Source organism: Anopheles marshallii, chromosome 3 (assembly GCF_943734725.1).
Source record: "Anopheles marshallii chromosome 3, idAnoMarsDA_429_01, whole genome shotgun sequence".
Lineage (NCBI taxonomy): Eukaryota > Metazoa > Arthropoda > Insecta > Diptera > Culicidae > Anopheles > Anopheles marshallii.
In genome coordinates this window covers 14,457,731-14,474,264 of record NC_071327.1, presented here as the reverse complement: position 1 = coordinate 14,474,264, position 16,534 = coordinate 14,457,731, and the positions used below count along the sequence as shown (strand labels likewise).

At 41.5% G+C, this 16,534-nt stretch overlaps 1 protein-coding gene across 1 annotated transcript in view; it reads left to right on the top strand.

The window, feature by feature from the left end:
* LOC128713738 (semaphorin-1A) overlaps nt 1-10,206 on the top strand; it is a 119,083-nt gene extending 108,877 nt beyond the window's left edge. Inside the window, 11 exon segments of the mRNA XM_053808605.1 lie at nt 18-161; nt 4,004-4,115; nt 4,480-4,678; nt 6,197-6,225; nt 6,426-6,468; nt 6,859-7,058; nt 7,158-7,326; nt 7,401-7,490; nt 8,186-8,239; nt 9,910-9,979; nt 10,058-10,206. Coding sequence (XP_053664580.1) covers nt 18-161; nt 4,004-4,115; nt 4,480-4,678; nt 6,197-6,225; nt 6,426-6,468; nt 6,859-7,058; nt 7,158-7,326; nt 7,401-7,490; nt 8,186-8,239; nt 9,910-9,979; nt 10,058-10,206 — 1,259 coding nt within the window.
* Nucleotides 10,207-16,534: the final 6,328 nt, after the last annotated feature.

Here is a 16,534-nt window from a genome sequence, read left to right as displayed (position 1 = left end):
CTTGCATTCTTTTGCAGATCACGGTAAAATCCTCAAAACGGTTAACGCTGAATCGGCCGACTCAAACAAGAAGGTAACGTCGGTGGTGATCGAGGAAATCGATGCACTTCAAACGAACGAACCTATTCGGACGCTGGAAATCGTTCGCACAACACAGTACGGTAAGCAAAACAAAAAAGTGTAGAAGTAGTGAAAAACCACTTCCACCTTAGTGCCTCCGTTCCCATTTGTGTTGATCCGTGAGATCCGTGAGTGGTGGTACAACCGGAGAAAAAAGATGCTTGCGCCCTTGCTTTAACGCTTCCACGTTTGATGTTTGGAACGGAGAGCGTGCCAGTTTTTGGTCAGAAGAAAAACATCGTCCAAATCGAATGGTAGACACACGGACCAGCGGGTGGACAACACAGTTCCTTTCGCAGCAGCTGGATAAACTCATCGCTCACAAAACGGCCCCAAACGGTGAAGCCTATTTGCATTTTTCCAATTTATTTTCCCCTTCTTTTCGTCGAAGCGAAGTGAAATGGTGGGCGATTTTTAGGGCTTTCTCCGTCCAGTGCCGGCCGGATTGTTTTTCCACGTGAGGCGCACACTGTTCGGCCGTATATTTGGGTGTGTGTTATGTTGAATTGAAATTTTCACGCTGTGCTAACCTTTTACACATTCGCACGGGACTGTTCAAACGACCTAGCGTAGAGACTGAGTTTTGAGCCCGATCGGCCGGAAGAAAAGCAGGATAAATACATCCTCACCCAAGTTCCCTCCGAAGTGGGTCAGTTTTTGGAACCGAAGCTTTCGTGGAAAAGCGGTACGGTGTGTCCTAGTGCTGCGCCGACTGTTTTCTCAAAGCAAATTTTATTTCTCTCTCTCTGTCTCCCTTTTATTCTGCCGGTTGTTAATTCAATTTCAATCGATGCTGGGGAATCGCGTTCTACGGAAAACTGTGGCAGCGTTTCGCAAACAAAAACAAAATGGAGGGCAGAGCCGGTATGATGAGGACACAAAGCAAATTCCGCAGCTCCAAACGAAGTGGGTGGTAAAAATAAAACTGGACGTTCCGATCGTTTTGCCACACAACGGCCACGGTGAGGCCACACAAACCACCCACCCACACAGCCACGCAAGCCTTATTTACCCACCTTCCCACGCATACAGTTTTAGGTGAATGTGTGCTCTTCGGCCGCAAAAGGCCACATCGTGGCACGTGGCCCGAATCGTGGCACAATTCGGTTTTGTTTCGTTTGCACGTTTGTACCAGTGAAATAAAAGAAAACCAGTTGGTGAGGTAATCGGGATGGGCAGCGTGCCCGAGTCTACACATTGGAAAATTGTTTCCGGTAAAATTCAGACACATCGTCCGGTTTGCGTCCTCATCATCGTCATCATCGACATCATCATCATCGTTGTTCTTAGTATCCCACCGATACATCGGGTGGAGTGACGTGAAGAGTAGCAGTGTGCAAGTCCCTATATAACTGTTGGCGCTGGCAACAACCGGGCAGGGTATGATTATCGTTGTCGTTCAAACCTCTTCAAAAAAAAAAGGAAAAGGCTCAACTGGGTCCGGTGGGAATTTCAATCCGCCTCAAAAAGTAACAACCGAGGATAAGGATTTGCCATTCTCTTTTCCACTTGCCTCACTCCCGCGTGTACCTTTTCCTCCCAGCAAAAGGTTTTATTAAATCGAGAAACAATCGATCGGCCCCGGGGTTTGGTGGCAAACGGTGTGTAGATAAGCCCGAGCTAACGTGAGCTAAAGCAAATTGAGGAAATCGATAGGTAGAAAAGATACGTTGACAGCCCCGGTCGGCATTTTAGATCACATCAGGACGATAAAGCAAGCCTTTTTCTAATGCTCAGCCTGGCCTCGGTGCCTTCCTTAGTGTGATCCATGCACGGTCTAATGATCGGCACCGGGGTGTGCCCGTTTCCCCGGTCATCACGCCTCTGATGACCACCGATTGACAGTGACGCAGTGTCGTCCGGTAGCATCCGCATAGATTAGTGCCACTGATTGCGCTGTGAAGAAAAAAGACGTGCATAACCTGGCAACTGGCCAGCTCGTTCGCTAAGCGTTGGCTTGATGTCCTGCTAGGTTTTTAGGGCTTTATCGATTTTCCGCGATATAGCCCATAATTATGGTCCTGTTAGGCGGATCAGGATTAACAGAATTGAGCTATTGTTATCGTCTTTGACAATGTTTTGCTGCACTTGATAATAGTGCAATCGTTTCGTAATTGGTACAACTGAACTTTAAAATGAGATCGTTTAAGATTATATGCACTATTTATTTTTTTTCCATTACCAATTTTGTTCTTTTTGGGAATGGTTGATTAGTATAGTTGAATAATTTTTAATAATTAGTATTATTAAAAAACAAATTTATAAATGGTATAATCTTCGGTTTTGAGTATGTCCTGTAACAACTTGCTGAACTATCAGTTATAAGTTTTTGATCTAATTTATTTATTCTAGCAAGAACTAGTCATTTTATCAGGTAGGATGCAAACGATTATCTGGTCCGCCTACAATAGGGGGGCGTTAAGCGTATTCGACGTAATGGTACTTGAAGTTTCAAGTCTATTCGAAGCTGACCCTTAATAAATACGAACCAGTAGGTTGTTAGTTCCCTTAAGAAGGAGTTATCCGTTTAATGTTACTATTACCCTACAGTTTGTGTAATTTCGTTAATTACTTTAGTCTTATTAGCATATTTATTCATTTCCACGTACTTGGTACCTTCGTTGTATCAGCAATATCCGCACTATAGCGACAGAAAAACTCATGCAGCACTACTTTTCAACTGCAAGATCTGTTCAGTATCCCCGGCGCACATCATGCTCACAGCCGCTCAATTACCCGGCTGGTCAAATAAAACTTCAGTTTATAATTTAATTGATGTTTACTGACTAAAACGCGGTAAAAGGGAACCGGTTCGGAAGAATGCCTCCCCAAGGACGTCTGCCACGCTCGCAAACGATCGTGATGCCGAAAGACAAAGTGCTGCATCGGTAAAGAAAGAGTCGCTGTCGGTCGCCCCCCCCCCCCCGCATTTTCAGTTCTGACAGTTTATTCGGCATTGCTGAAAAGAGAAGTATCGCTGACAAAAAGAACCGACTTTTCAGCGACTTTCTAAAAGACACATCCTCTTCTTTGGTTAGCGTCATTCGATATCTGGGATAGGTGTGCGTCTTCCGGGTCGATGGGAGAAGCATGTCGACCTGTGCGAAGCGAACTCATAATTAGGCAGTAATTGGAGTAAAGTTGTGAAGCGAAACACCGTCAGATAGGTACGAACATGTTATGTGATGTTGCCTGTTTCGTTCGCTGTTGATCTACTGGTGGAAGTCCGTATGGGTGTGTGTGTGTGTGCTTAGTCAGCGAGGCACAAGATTACGACTAGTGCTCATTATAAAAGTTTTGCGCATGAGAATCTTCTGTGTGTGTGCTGTATTAAATAGGAGGCATCGTCGCTTTTTCCGGCACATAAAAACGAAAAAACTTCTTGGTAAGATTGAATAGAAGATGTGCAAACTGTGATTTCGTTTGAAAATGGAGAAAACATTATGCAGAAAAAGGCAACGAGATTGTCATCGGGTAACAAATTGAGTTAGAGAAAACGCAAAGAACCCTTGTGAATTAAACAAACAGTTCATTTAAACGCATCAAATTCAATTACTCCGCCTTTTTACCTAATTCCCTTTCCTACAGCTCCCCACCTCGTTTACCATTGATAATAGCTGACTACTAATCTAAGTTTCGTTTTAATTTCTTTTCATACAATCCGTGCCGACCTACCATTCTCGGTTGTGTGCATCGTGCAACGTTCGCATATTAATGTGCAATGTCCTGCGGCAACGTACAACGCGCGGCGATCAAACGAACAAATGCTCGATTGTAATCAACGTCCCACTCCCCCGGGCGAACAAAACCATTGGCAAAACAATGCTGTTACGAACCAAATCCAAACAAACGGACGGCTGCCGTTGCTGCTTCACACCCGCAGACACTCCCAAGGATGGCAGTTACGATGATGGAAAATTAATTATAGTCACCGATACGACCGTGCTGGCGATCAAATTGCACCGCTGCAGCAGTGAGAAGATAACAAGCTGCAGGTAATTAATGCATCCGAGCGCATACATATTTCGTCTTGTTTGTGCTGCGTTGGAATATAGGAGTTAAATGCTAGTAATTTTGCGCCATTGGGTTGAGGTTGTGAACAATATTCGCAGCACCATGCAAAGACCTAGATTTGCTTCCTTATGGTAAAATTATCCTTACAATAAACGGTGTACAACGCTCGTGTAAAGGAAGCACATTGCCGTGCACATGGTGTACTCCCGTTATAAATCTAAAATTCCTCATCCCCAAAGGACCATTTCATTCAGATCAATTTTAATTTCCATTTGCTTATAACGTTGAACATTCCCTCGGCTAAATGTTTTCTTTTTAATCATTGCTCTCCTTCTCTCCCCATAGTGAGTGTGTAGCGCTGCAGGATCCGTACTGTGCCTGGGATAAAATAGTGGGCAAGTGTCGGTCACATGGTGCCCCCCGGTGGTCTGAGGAGAATGTATTTTACCAGAGCGTGGCCACCGGTGATCACGCGGCATGTCCATCTGGCAAGATGGCAAAGGATGCAAACGTCGTCGAACGACAGGGCTACCGAGGTACGTACGTCCGATAGAGAGATGGTGTACGTGAATTGGGAGCAACTTGTCATCGGTGTCTTTAATTGGATTAGTGGTTGTAGCACACGGGTAAACCAGTTAATGGAGACTACGAGACATGAAAGGCTGATTGATACGAACTCATATGCTTGCTAGGGTTTAACAGCTCGCTTATGTATAGGGTATAACAGCAACATTTCGTTTATTTCCATCCGATGCTCAAATTACGCTGTTACAAATAAACGATTGTTTCATTTTTCATTTACACTAGTAATCTGGTGCAAAAAGAAATGATTTCATACTAACTGTATGATTGTACATTAGTACAATCTGTACAGTTTGTATGTTTTTATCATTTTGTTTGTGACACTTTTTGTCATGTGTATTTTAAAGTCATCAATACTTATAAATCATCTTCAATACTATAGTACAAGTTATATTTAGTTCATCCTGTTTTTATAGAAATGGATTTGAAAATTCATGTCATTGGTGTTTGCTACATTTTCCACTAAGGAAATTTGATGCATAATTGACACAAACGCTTTGTCGAAAGCAACTTTGTCGGACGTGTGTATCGCAACTTTAAATTTCACACGAATTTAAAGTTGAAAAGTAAAACAAACCGCTACAATTTTATTTGGTAGAGTGTTGCAGAGTTGTCTATATTCTAGAATATTATTTACTACTTTAATTTTAAAACGAATGCTCAAACACAATGCACGTTACTCATATTAATGAAGAAAATTTCATAAAGTTGGTGCATGAAAACCCTATTCGGAAGGATCTCAATCAACTTAATTATGTATAAGGACTATCGAAGTAAGAAATATTAGGGGGGAAATAATGGAAAGCAACTGAATATTTTCGGCAAGAATCATGTTTCATCCAACATTTGGTCCATCTCATTGATCGAATAATGTGGTTTGAAAAGGCAAGAACTGCGCAGAGTTGGGTAGTCGTGGACGTTATGTTAAGCAGTGTAGCAGTTAAACTTTGAACGTTCTGCTAATACTGCCTTGCCGCCGGTTCCAAACATTCAATCAACGACAGAACTCGATACAAAACATGTGGTAAAGCTGAACTTAGTAACTCTTCATAGCGTCGAACGTCATCCAGAAAACTAATTGGAACTCATTGCATAGGACGCCCATTCGGAATTCTAATCTGGCACATCTCTGCCAATTTCTTCAACGAAGAGGCAGGTGTTGGAACAAATAGCGACAAACGATTAACGGCAAATGATTCGCATATGTACATCCACAGATACATTTTTGAACGAGGCGTTCGTGGAAGACCGTAGTCCACCTCCTGGAAAGGTGGTAGAAAATTCGCAAAAGTACCGTCACGAGTCAACGACACAACAAACAAGTAGTTCAAAAGCGAAGATGGTGGATCCCGTGCTGCAAAAGCTTGTGACTTTGGAAAAAGGAAAACAGGAGCAGCAAAAACAAACCGTGGACACGAACAAGGCGAATTCCTTGTTTATGGCCAGTTTTGTGCCAGCACTTGATGCCATGTCAGAGGAGGAACAGTTGGATGCGAGAGAAAGAATTATGTCATGTATTCACGGAATCTTACGTGACAATAGTGCAAAACTGTCCTAACTACCAGCTTTTGAATTAAGGAGAAAAATCGGAAATTTTTGAGCAATGAAATAAATAAGTTTTAGTCAACAATGCATGAATCAATTGCAAAAGTGTGAATGGAAAGTTTTCGGTCGAGAAATCTTGAAGAATTACAGATCTGTATCTGCAGCGTCCAGTTCTTGCTTGATAAAATCAGTAAAAGCTTCGACAGTGTCTGAAAATGTCGTAAGCCCCATAATTCTGCAGCACTGTTATTTACATCAAACCAATGTTAACGGTTTGTTTATTGTTTAACTTTAAATTTGCAAAGCAGTTGTAAAACCAATCACACATCGGATAGTACCGATAGACCAGTGCCTTAAGATTTAGTGACGAAATGATTATTCTGACAATCGATTTCTGTGTCAGTAATTGTTATTTTAATCTTTGTAATCACAATCACCACAACGATTTATACTATTGTAATGAACAGAAGGCTAAATAACAGCTCGGTGTACCTTTTGTTTTCAGATCTTGAGTACGATCCACAGCGGCCATTCCGAGATCAACCGGCAGATAAGATTCAGTTCAACTCGGAGAACTACAACGACAAGGGACCGCAGATTACACCCGATCTGATTAACGCTCAATATACGGTAGAGACGCTAGTCATGGCCGTATTGGCAGGGGCAATCTTTGCTCTGCTGGTCGGTTTCATTACCGGCTACTTCTGTGGTCGCCGATGTCACAAGGACGAGGACGACAACCTACCATATCCGGATACCGAGTATGAGTACTTCGAACAGCGTCAGAATGTTAATCGGTTAGTTATCGATTTGACGGGATGGGAGAGCCGTGCAAAGCTGTACAAACTTACATGGAGCTATAATATTTTAACATTGTTCATTTTTGTTATTTTTAGGATACAAGCCGAACCGAAGCTACTACCGCAGGTCGAAGAAGTGACCTACGCCGAGCCTGTACTATTACCTCAACCGTCTAGTCAGAATAAGATGCAGCATTCGCCAAAAAATACGTTAAGGAAACCGATGGGTCACCATCATGGCGTCAACTCGGAAACGTTGTTCCAGGTAAGTCGCGCGTGTTTCGGGACTGGCGATTGATGGATTGACATTTGATTGCCCTTTGTGTGTACCATTTGCAGTTCCAACCGGACAACTACAATAATGCTCGAGACAATTACCGAGGCCGAGACAACTTCGGCACCCTTCGATCCCATCAGGTACGTTAAGCAGTGACCTTGACATGTAGCATCTTTAGCTGGTAATCTCGGAACCAAAGCAGTAAAATCCACACGATTCATACGTCAATTCATCCCGGGTGTGGGTGCGTTATTCGTGTCGACATGAGTTTCATTTTAGATTCTCCGGCCATGATTACTTACTCTCTTCATACGGGATTAAAATTAGCTAAAAGTGTTACGTACGAATGATGCAGGCAGCAAGCGACTGATTGAATGCAGCTAAGCAATAACCGTAAAGCTTATTGCCTTTTCGCCAGCTTTTGCTAGCAACAGCTCCACGTGCAGCTTGTGCGCACCGCGGGCTCTCGCATTCGGCTAGTGTGCGCTATTATTAAGAACAATTCGGTTGTCGATCGCACCTTCTGCTCTAGTTCGAGAAGAACCAGAACCATTTCCATTTCTCAAGCTGAGGTTAAAAATATATAAAGAATTGTAACGAGATGGTACAAGATAAAACACTTTACAGTAAACCATCCCACAACAAACACACATAACAAACCAAACCATACAAATCTGCTCGTTTTGGTAGATGCTAAACTTATCCTAAACTTTTCATTATTTATGTTATCTCTCATTCTCTCTCTCTCTGTCTTTCTATATCTCACTCACTGAATCTCTCTCTCTTCTTTCTTTTTCTCTTTCCCTGGGTTTTCCGCTTTCCCATTTGCGAACCATATTTCCAACAGGGTGATAATTATCGTCGCGGTGACGGATTTTCAACGACAAGAAGTGTCAAAAAAGTAGGTCCCGAAGAAAAAAAAAACAGTGTTCCTGGCCCTTTTCTTTTGTAATGTTATCAAAACCTAAATTAAATCAACCTCACATAACCACCCACTGTCCGTTCGTCCACGCGGTCCTACTTAAAGATGGAACACACACTCACACCAGTGGTTTCTACACGTTCTGTTCGGCAAAAAGTTTTTTTTTCTCTCTGAACCTTCACTGGAAGGCGCTACTGGGCGCCTCCATTGTCCGTTTTTTTGTTGTAATCCATCCATGCCGCAACACCTCCTTTTCCTACACGAATTCCGAATTAAGCCGTTTCAAAATTAAATCATCAAGCGCTTTCACTGATCACATTTTCATTCACTAGTTTCCGCCCCGATTTTTGCTCACTTTTCGTTTTCTTGCATTGCATTTGTATAGTACCACAAAAATACAGTCCCCATTGTTTTTTTTTATTATACCCAATCGTCATAACAAGCATTGATTGCACCGTATTGGAGAGTGTCCGTAATCGAATTTTCATCTCTTGCAAAATTGTATGGTTTTAATTGTGTTGTGCCGTTGATTATGAAGTATTTCGTTTCATTCGTCGTCCTTCTTGGATTGTTTCTTTCATCGTGCCCGAATTGTTTGTGCTCTGTTCTATTTTTCGTTTGGTATTGGCCTATTTGGTGCGGGGGCTTGAAATGTTGGCTGACGTTAATTTTCTTTCCCGGAAAAGGTGTCCCTTTTCATGTTTGTTCGTGTCACGTTGAGGGGGTGAAAAAAAATAATAAAAATGATCCGTTTCAGCTTGCGGATTGTTCGCTTCGCTTCTCACGAATGGAAATAAAGCTCGTTCGTTTGTGGAAAATATGTTTTCTTTTTAAATTAATTTCTTTTATTAATTATCTGCATGATCTGCAATACGAAACAACATATCTCACTTCATTTTGCTAATGCACTTCAATGTTTTACATGTCACTGTTTAATATAATATTGTACTTTAGATTGTTATTTTATACATAAAGAAGGCTAGAGAACAGTTTTTGAATGATATTTCTATACTGATAATCCTCTTTTTACATTCAATAATCTGTAAAAAGATTACACGAGCTCAATTTTTTAAATCTTAAAGGAAGATTTCAACTAGCATACGGTTGCCGTTTTGGGTTCTTCGAGTTCTTTTGCGACTAATTCATCTGCAACAGTCACCCAACGACATCGTCATTGAGTTTTCATTGTACAAAGCCCATTGCAGTAAATGCTACCGTTATAGTTTTCTATGTTCGCTTTTCTTCTATGTGTTTTATGCTTGTATACTATTCGTCCGTTTCACAATTACTCTGCTCGCCAATCGTTAAATTGAGAACGCTTTTTTCATCTATTCCCTTAAATGAAATTTGTTTTTCTACCGATCCTATCACTCATTCGCTACTGGACTGTTGTACAGTGGCCAGGGAACGGTTACCCTAAAGCGATATTTAATGCTGTGTGGCACGGCGGCTAATGTATTTTCTCGTCGTTTGTTTTACAGGTATATCTTTGAGACGGAAACGGGGCGGCTGAGACCAGCCAGGGACTGATCAATCAAAATATGGTAAATATCTATTTCGCAATGGTTGACCGATGTATTTATATCGTACCACCATCGATCCGCTGAAGGGTAGTGAAAGTATAATTAAAAAATAGCATTTCTATATAGGTCCTTAATTCAAACACTCGTAACAGAAGTCTCGGCCGTATGAAAAGGCAGCCGCCCCGGCATGGTATGGGTAAGTGGTGAATGTAATGTAGTCTAATTCCCAATGATAATTTTTAAACTAACACTTTTTCTCTTTCCGTATTTCCAGTAACACAACATCGTTCCGACAGTCCACACCATTCCAGCTCCGGATCTTCCCCAGTCATGTCCAACAGTAGCTCTAGTCCTGCGCCTCCATCCAGCAGTCCCAGCCCACAGGAAAGCCCCAAGAACTGTAGCTACATCTACCGGGATTGATTAAGAAACGTGCCCCAGCAGCAGCAGCAGCAGCAACAGCAGCAACTACATCCTGCAGCGACGACGAGCAAGTCCTATCCGGCACTCGTCATGCTCGACAGTGATGCCGCGGCTGGTGGCGATGGTGGTATACTTTACCCTTCTGGCAACAGCAACAGCAACTTTGGCCATGCCGTCCCTTACGGTACTAGTCAGCACAACTACACATTATGCTACCCTCACTATCCCTCTTCAACGGGAGCTGGCAGCTCATACTCTGGCTCATCCGCTGCAAATCCGGCTACGCTCGTTCCGCGGTCCGCTTCCCCCTTGGCGAGCAGTTCGCGTACGCACACGAACCAGCTTCTCAACAGCACAAACAGCAGTGGCAACGATACGACTAAGAAACTGAATCGTCTCTCCACATCTTCCTCGCTATCGATCATTACACCACCTACGACACCGAAGCGGCCATCAGGCGGAGGTGGTCACCGAGCAGTCGGATCGGGCTCGGGTGGTTCCACCGGTCGGCTCAAGATGGCACTGAGTGCGTCATTGGCGCAAAATTTCAACCAGAAGCTGGCCAACCTGAACGATAAGTGGAACGATTTTAGCTTCCTGCTGCTCAAAGCAGGCGGTGGAGCGAACACGAGCAATGCCAACGGTGGCCCTTCCGGCAGTGTGCGCACGAACGTCCGGAACGATTCGTACCACTCGATCGAATCCGCCGTCACCTGTACGGCGGCTGACTTTGAGGCGGGCAATTTCTACCATCGCGAAAGCGAATCCGAAAGCAATCAGGAATTCCGTACCACTCAACAGCAGCGTGAACCGTCCGGAAGCCGTTCGATGGCCGGACCCAGTCGAGCGCGAGATCAGCGCCAGCGCAAACCACGATTGCGTTCGTCGCGCAGAAACAGTGCGAGCGGCGATCCGAAGGAGTTCGACATGCTTGTCCTTAAACCCATCGATACGGGGGAAGATGATAATGAAAGTTTTTAGAGTTTGCCAAGTCAGTGTGAAACGAACAAAATTTTGTAAAAATAGAGAGAGAGAGAGAGAGAGAGAGAGAGAGAGAGAGAGAGAGAGAGAGAGGGTAGAGACAAGCAAAACCATCAGAGCAAATGGACGATTTGGTGATGGGGTAAATGATTGGGTAGGCTTAATTGTATCCTGTACATAGTTCCCAGTTTTGTTCGATAGAAATAGCGAGTAGTTTTACTTTAGTTAAAAAGCGTCTCGCGACAAAGGACGGTCTTTCTGGGATTACTCAAGTTAAGCTTCCGTGCAATGGAGATTTTATTCACAGTTTCCATTCCAAACCAGTGAATGAGCGCTGGCGGAGGGACATTATGTAGTCATCGTAATCAATAAGCCGATTAACTATACATCTTAACGGAAAACGTTGATTTCAGTTCACTTGATTTCACACTGCTCCTGTTAAAGGATAGCACATTTCCCGCCTCTCAAGAGTCTGATTTACGAAACCAAAATAATAAACATGAACAAATAGTATCAACAAATGACTGCAACCACAAAACACACCTCCAAAATACTCGGTAGACATGCGCTGCAGTAGGGTGTGACCTGTGTAATATTAGTTTGCAACGATTTCTAAGTAATCAGCTATTAAGACACCACAATTTGTTCGGCTGTTGGTATTGTTTTGTTGTATAGTTTTATCCAAAATTAAAGAATAATGTTCTGCCTTGTGTTTTAGGCTTGGCAAATGGGACTTTATCGAAGGGAGCAAATGATTTGATTGCATTTAAAAATGGAGATTTCCGTCCGTGTTAGAACGGTACTAATTATGGTTTAACAAAAAGTTCGATAAACAAAACTGTCTTTCTACCCGTAGTTGCATACACGTACATTAATCTTTTGTAAAAAAAAAGATCAAATAATCACAAAACAATGGGTTTTTTTCTATTTACTAAATCACATTAAATTAGAAGGATGTTTATCGATAGTTAAACATGGCGGATGGAACAACATTTTTCAGTACCTTTGTGAAGGATTAGTAAAGAATTAGTTAGTACTTTTCAATCAATAATAATTTTCTCCTAAAGTAGGATGCACATTTGTTTGCTCACAGAATCTCAAGTGGAATGTTTGAAATTATGTGCAAAAAGACTGCTTTTACTCCCAAGCAATGCACACACACACACACAAATCCCAATGGCGTACCGAAACTACTGACAGATACTCTACTGTACTGTACTAAATGGTGTGGCTGGGGTCCAGGAAATGATTTTAAAATGTGATGTTATTTGTTTTGTTCGGTGTTATATTTCAAAATTCATTATTTTTCGTTAGCTTTAATCCACCCCAATTGTGCTTTTATGTTTTCTGAATACAGGGTTTTTGCTTTTGTTTACATAGTTAAGGTCAATAGGTTTGAATTACATAGAGAATATGTTTTAATTTAGTTCTTTTTCGGTACACAGTTGTAAGCAGGATACAAAAAATTCCAATCGAATAGTTTAAGCGTCTCCATAAATTCATATTTATTGTAGGCTCTAAAAATAAATATTATTTTTTATATAAAAAAAATGTTATGTTACCGGTTGGTTTATTTGTTTTTAAAATCACATATGTTTTCTAATTTGAATTTTGTTTAAGTTTATTTTTTGTTGGTTGTTTTTCTTTCCTCTTTTTTGCAGATTGTATGAAGAAAATAAAAATCGATACTCTCTCACTGCTCCATCATCAAGTCCATCTTGCACTGTACGTGCGTTGCCGTGCTCAAACAAAGCGCTTTCGAATCAGGACGCCATCGTTGTATCGTCGCATAAGGTATACCCGTTAACTATAGGAGAAAAAAAACTAACATAACTTATACTCAACACATACAAAAAGTCAATTCCAAAACTATTCTGTCACAGTGACAGGTATCGGGTGTGAGATACGAATGAAGGTCAGGCACAATCATCGGTTGTAGATAGGCGTGCAGGTTCATTAATTTGAAATCGCTTGAGGCGAGCTGTGTGTGGGGGACTGTGGGGCTTCATCTTGAAGGCGTAAGAGTATGGGGGGGACATGGAACATGGCTTACGTTGGAACAAACCCAGTGCAAATGGGGGAAGTGTAAGGAACAATGCAAGGTATTTTCTCCTTGCATCAGCATATAATTATACATATATAAATATATATACAGATAGATATAACCATAGGTAGTTACACTAGCAAATAGCCACCATGTAAGCCTAGTCACATACAAACGTTACATCTTTTGCTCGAGTAGACAAATTTCCAAACAAAACCAACCACATTCTTCATGCAGGTAGTAGTGTAAATAAAGCTAACCAGAGGCCACACAGCCGGGGAGGGCTAGAGAGGAAAGAGCATTGTTAGCATTGCTATTTACAATGCAGCAAAACGGGAACCAGATGAACATAAACCATTGAGAAGAGGGAAATCATTGAATCAGTAGTCAGAACATTGGGATGGTTCATGCGATAGTAGTAGAGAAGTAGTAGCACTAGCGATAGTAGAGGCAGTAGCGCGCCCATTCTGCTCATTTACTTATAAACACAATGAAAGCAAAAAAATAACGCATGGCAAATCGGTAAGAAAGGAATATGAACGGTAACTTCTAATAACAATTCCAAATTTACGAGTAGTGTAGAACGATAAACAAATGATAAAAACAAAACCACAAAGCTAGCGAACAAAACGAAGGGCTCTACACGCCACATCAGTCACGACCGTAACATAACAGAGAAATTGCCTAACTCCGGAACGAAGGTGGAATTTAAATGGAGAAAAATCACTTTACGTTAGCTTCCAAATCCAAAACTCACGATCCAAAACAAAAAAATAATACGTTTGTAGCATAAGAAACGAGTTGGTTCCAAACGATCGGAAATGGAAAATGTTACAAATCGTGTGTGGTAAAATGAAGAAGAAGAAAAAAAACAAGAATCCAGAACCGTAAAAGACTGACATTATATGCGGAAGAAAGTGAACTATTAATGGGTTTATGTTTTGCGGCGGTGTAAAAGCAATTCGGGCAAAAGGAAAAGCCACACAGCCGATTGCGTGCGTACCTCTCCGATGCAGTGAACCCGGAAGACAGCTGAACTGTGGGGGGGGGGGGGGGGGGGGCGAAGGGAGAATAAAACAAACGAGATGTCTGTAAATAGGAGCTGTTTCGTTTACTTTACCACTCAATTTTTCCGTTACGCACAACCATGATAACGGAAGACGGCGCAACAGACAGAGTTGAGCAAAAATTAAAGTTTGAATGTGAGATTTGAGTTTAATGTTTCTGGTAAAGGACGGTTAATCGGTTGATGAATCACAGAGGACACAAAAAACAGTCACACGCACACACACACACGTAAAACAGGTGAGCGAGAGGCGAGAGCCTTCCCTACTCTTTGACGGGCAATTGTAATTGCTTACCACTAGCGTGTTTCGTCAAGTGACAAGTTGTAAAAAGTACAAAAAAACCTAAAAAAAAAACAGTCAACCATACTATAGAACACACGAATATTTGAAAATAGTGTACCGTAAGCGTAGTAGTTACGATATAGTACGTATGGATGATGAGCCGTGCGTAAAGGCAAAACAATATGAAGCTTCCTGAAGGAAATTTTGTTCCAATTTAACCATTTCCTTCGCTCCTTGTGTTGCCACCTAACCAGTCAAGCATCATGAAGGCGTGTGTTTGGTTTGTCCTTTATTCCGAAAACAGAAATTGTGAAGTTTTATTGTGACGATTGTTGGGTGAGAATTTCCGGGATCAGACATGTGGGCGCATTGGAAGAACAGGGAAGAATTCATTTCGATACAGGTTTTTAGCGTGTAGTAGCGTAATACGTGACGGAGACGGAACAACCTTCTGGATTCTCACGCTTGACCGGATACAAGATGGATCGATGTTATAAAGAAAAGTAAACGAAACCGTTTATGACAGTACGTTCGCTTCGCTAGTTCGATAGTGCGTTTTCGGCGCCTTTGTTTCGACGGTCCCCGTTTGCTGTACATAGAAATTTCTATTTATCGAAAAGGCATACTGCGTATTAATATACATATATTTAAACCAAATAACTATTTAAACATACGGAACAACAACAGCAACAAACCTACGATTATTCACAACTTTTCACCCGCATCAAGTGCAGCAAGTTGTTAATGTTTTTTTTTTTTAACAAAAAAAAGCCTGTATGAATTACTAAACTAAACGATACGCTTGCGATTAAAGTATTTGGGTGTTTTGTTTTGCGTGCCGCTTGTGTGAGAGACCAGTATTTGCTTGCGGGGAAAAAGGGAAGCGAAAGGAACTCGAGTATCATCCAAACAAACACAAATCATTCTCACTCACTTAAAGATATATAATTAATAAAAAAAAAACCATTAGTGGATAAATCGTTTGCTAGTTTGCTGGGATGTTTATTTTTATAGTTTTTCTTTGTGTTGCGAAAAGATTTGTCTGTTTACTTTGCCATATGTTCACTACATGAAAGTTAAGCTAACGTTTGCTGATGGAAAGTTTTAGTTTTGTGAAACATTAACAAGGAAAGGGAAGGAAGGGCCAAAACGAGGCAATTTTTCTCAAGAAAATGCGATGATGGCAAGAAAGCTACACTTACTTAAACTCATATATTCATATACATAGATAAATTAACTACTTTAAGCAGGAATCACGTCGGTTCTATCGCGCCCAGTTACAAACAGTCCGTTCTGCGAACAAACAAAGACACAATTTACTGATGAACTGTGCTTGAAAAAAAGAGATCCTTGATCGGTTTTGATCATGAGCGTATACTTTCAAAGGCGCGGAGATAGGAAGGGTGTGAAGCATCTCGACTTTTTCGGTCCGAACAATTTTCACCAGTGGAACATTTCATTGCATTTGCCGGTTTTTTTTAGGAAATGGAAAAATTATTTTAAGCGGAAACAGGGATAAGACAATTGTCCGATTGGCATAATTGAGGATCAATGTGACTGTTTGCTATAATCACTCCGAATGACTAAGAAAACAAAATTGCTACTGCTGCTAGTAGGGCGATTGTTACACAAGTTGCTAAAAGAATACAATTGCTGACCCACTAGAACACAGGGAATCGCTAATCATTTACCACATCTTTTCCATAATCTGATTTGGGGTATCTTTTTCTATCCCTTTCTCCAATAAAAATGCGTCAAAAACGGGGATAAGGCAGTCAGTTAGCAGAAGGAAGGACACATGTATGCGCCAATATGTTAAGTAATGACGAGCGAAGTTTTTGTTCCCCTATTAACGGTTCCATCGTCTTCATCATACAGAATCTTTACCGAAATGGTCATACTTAATGAAAAGTATGGAAAAAAACACTTGCGTGAATAGGATGTGAGGCAGAGA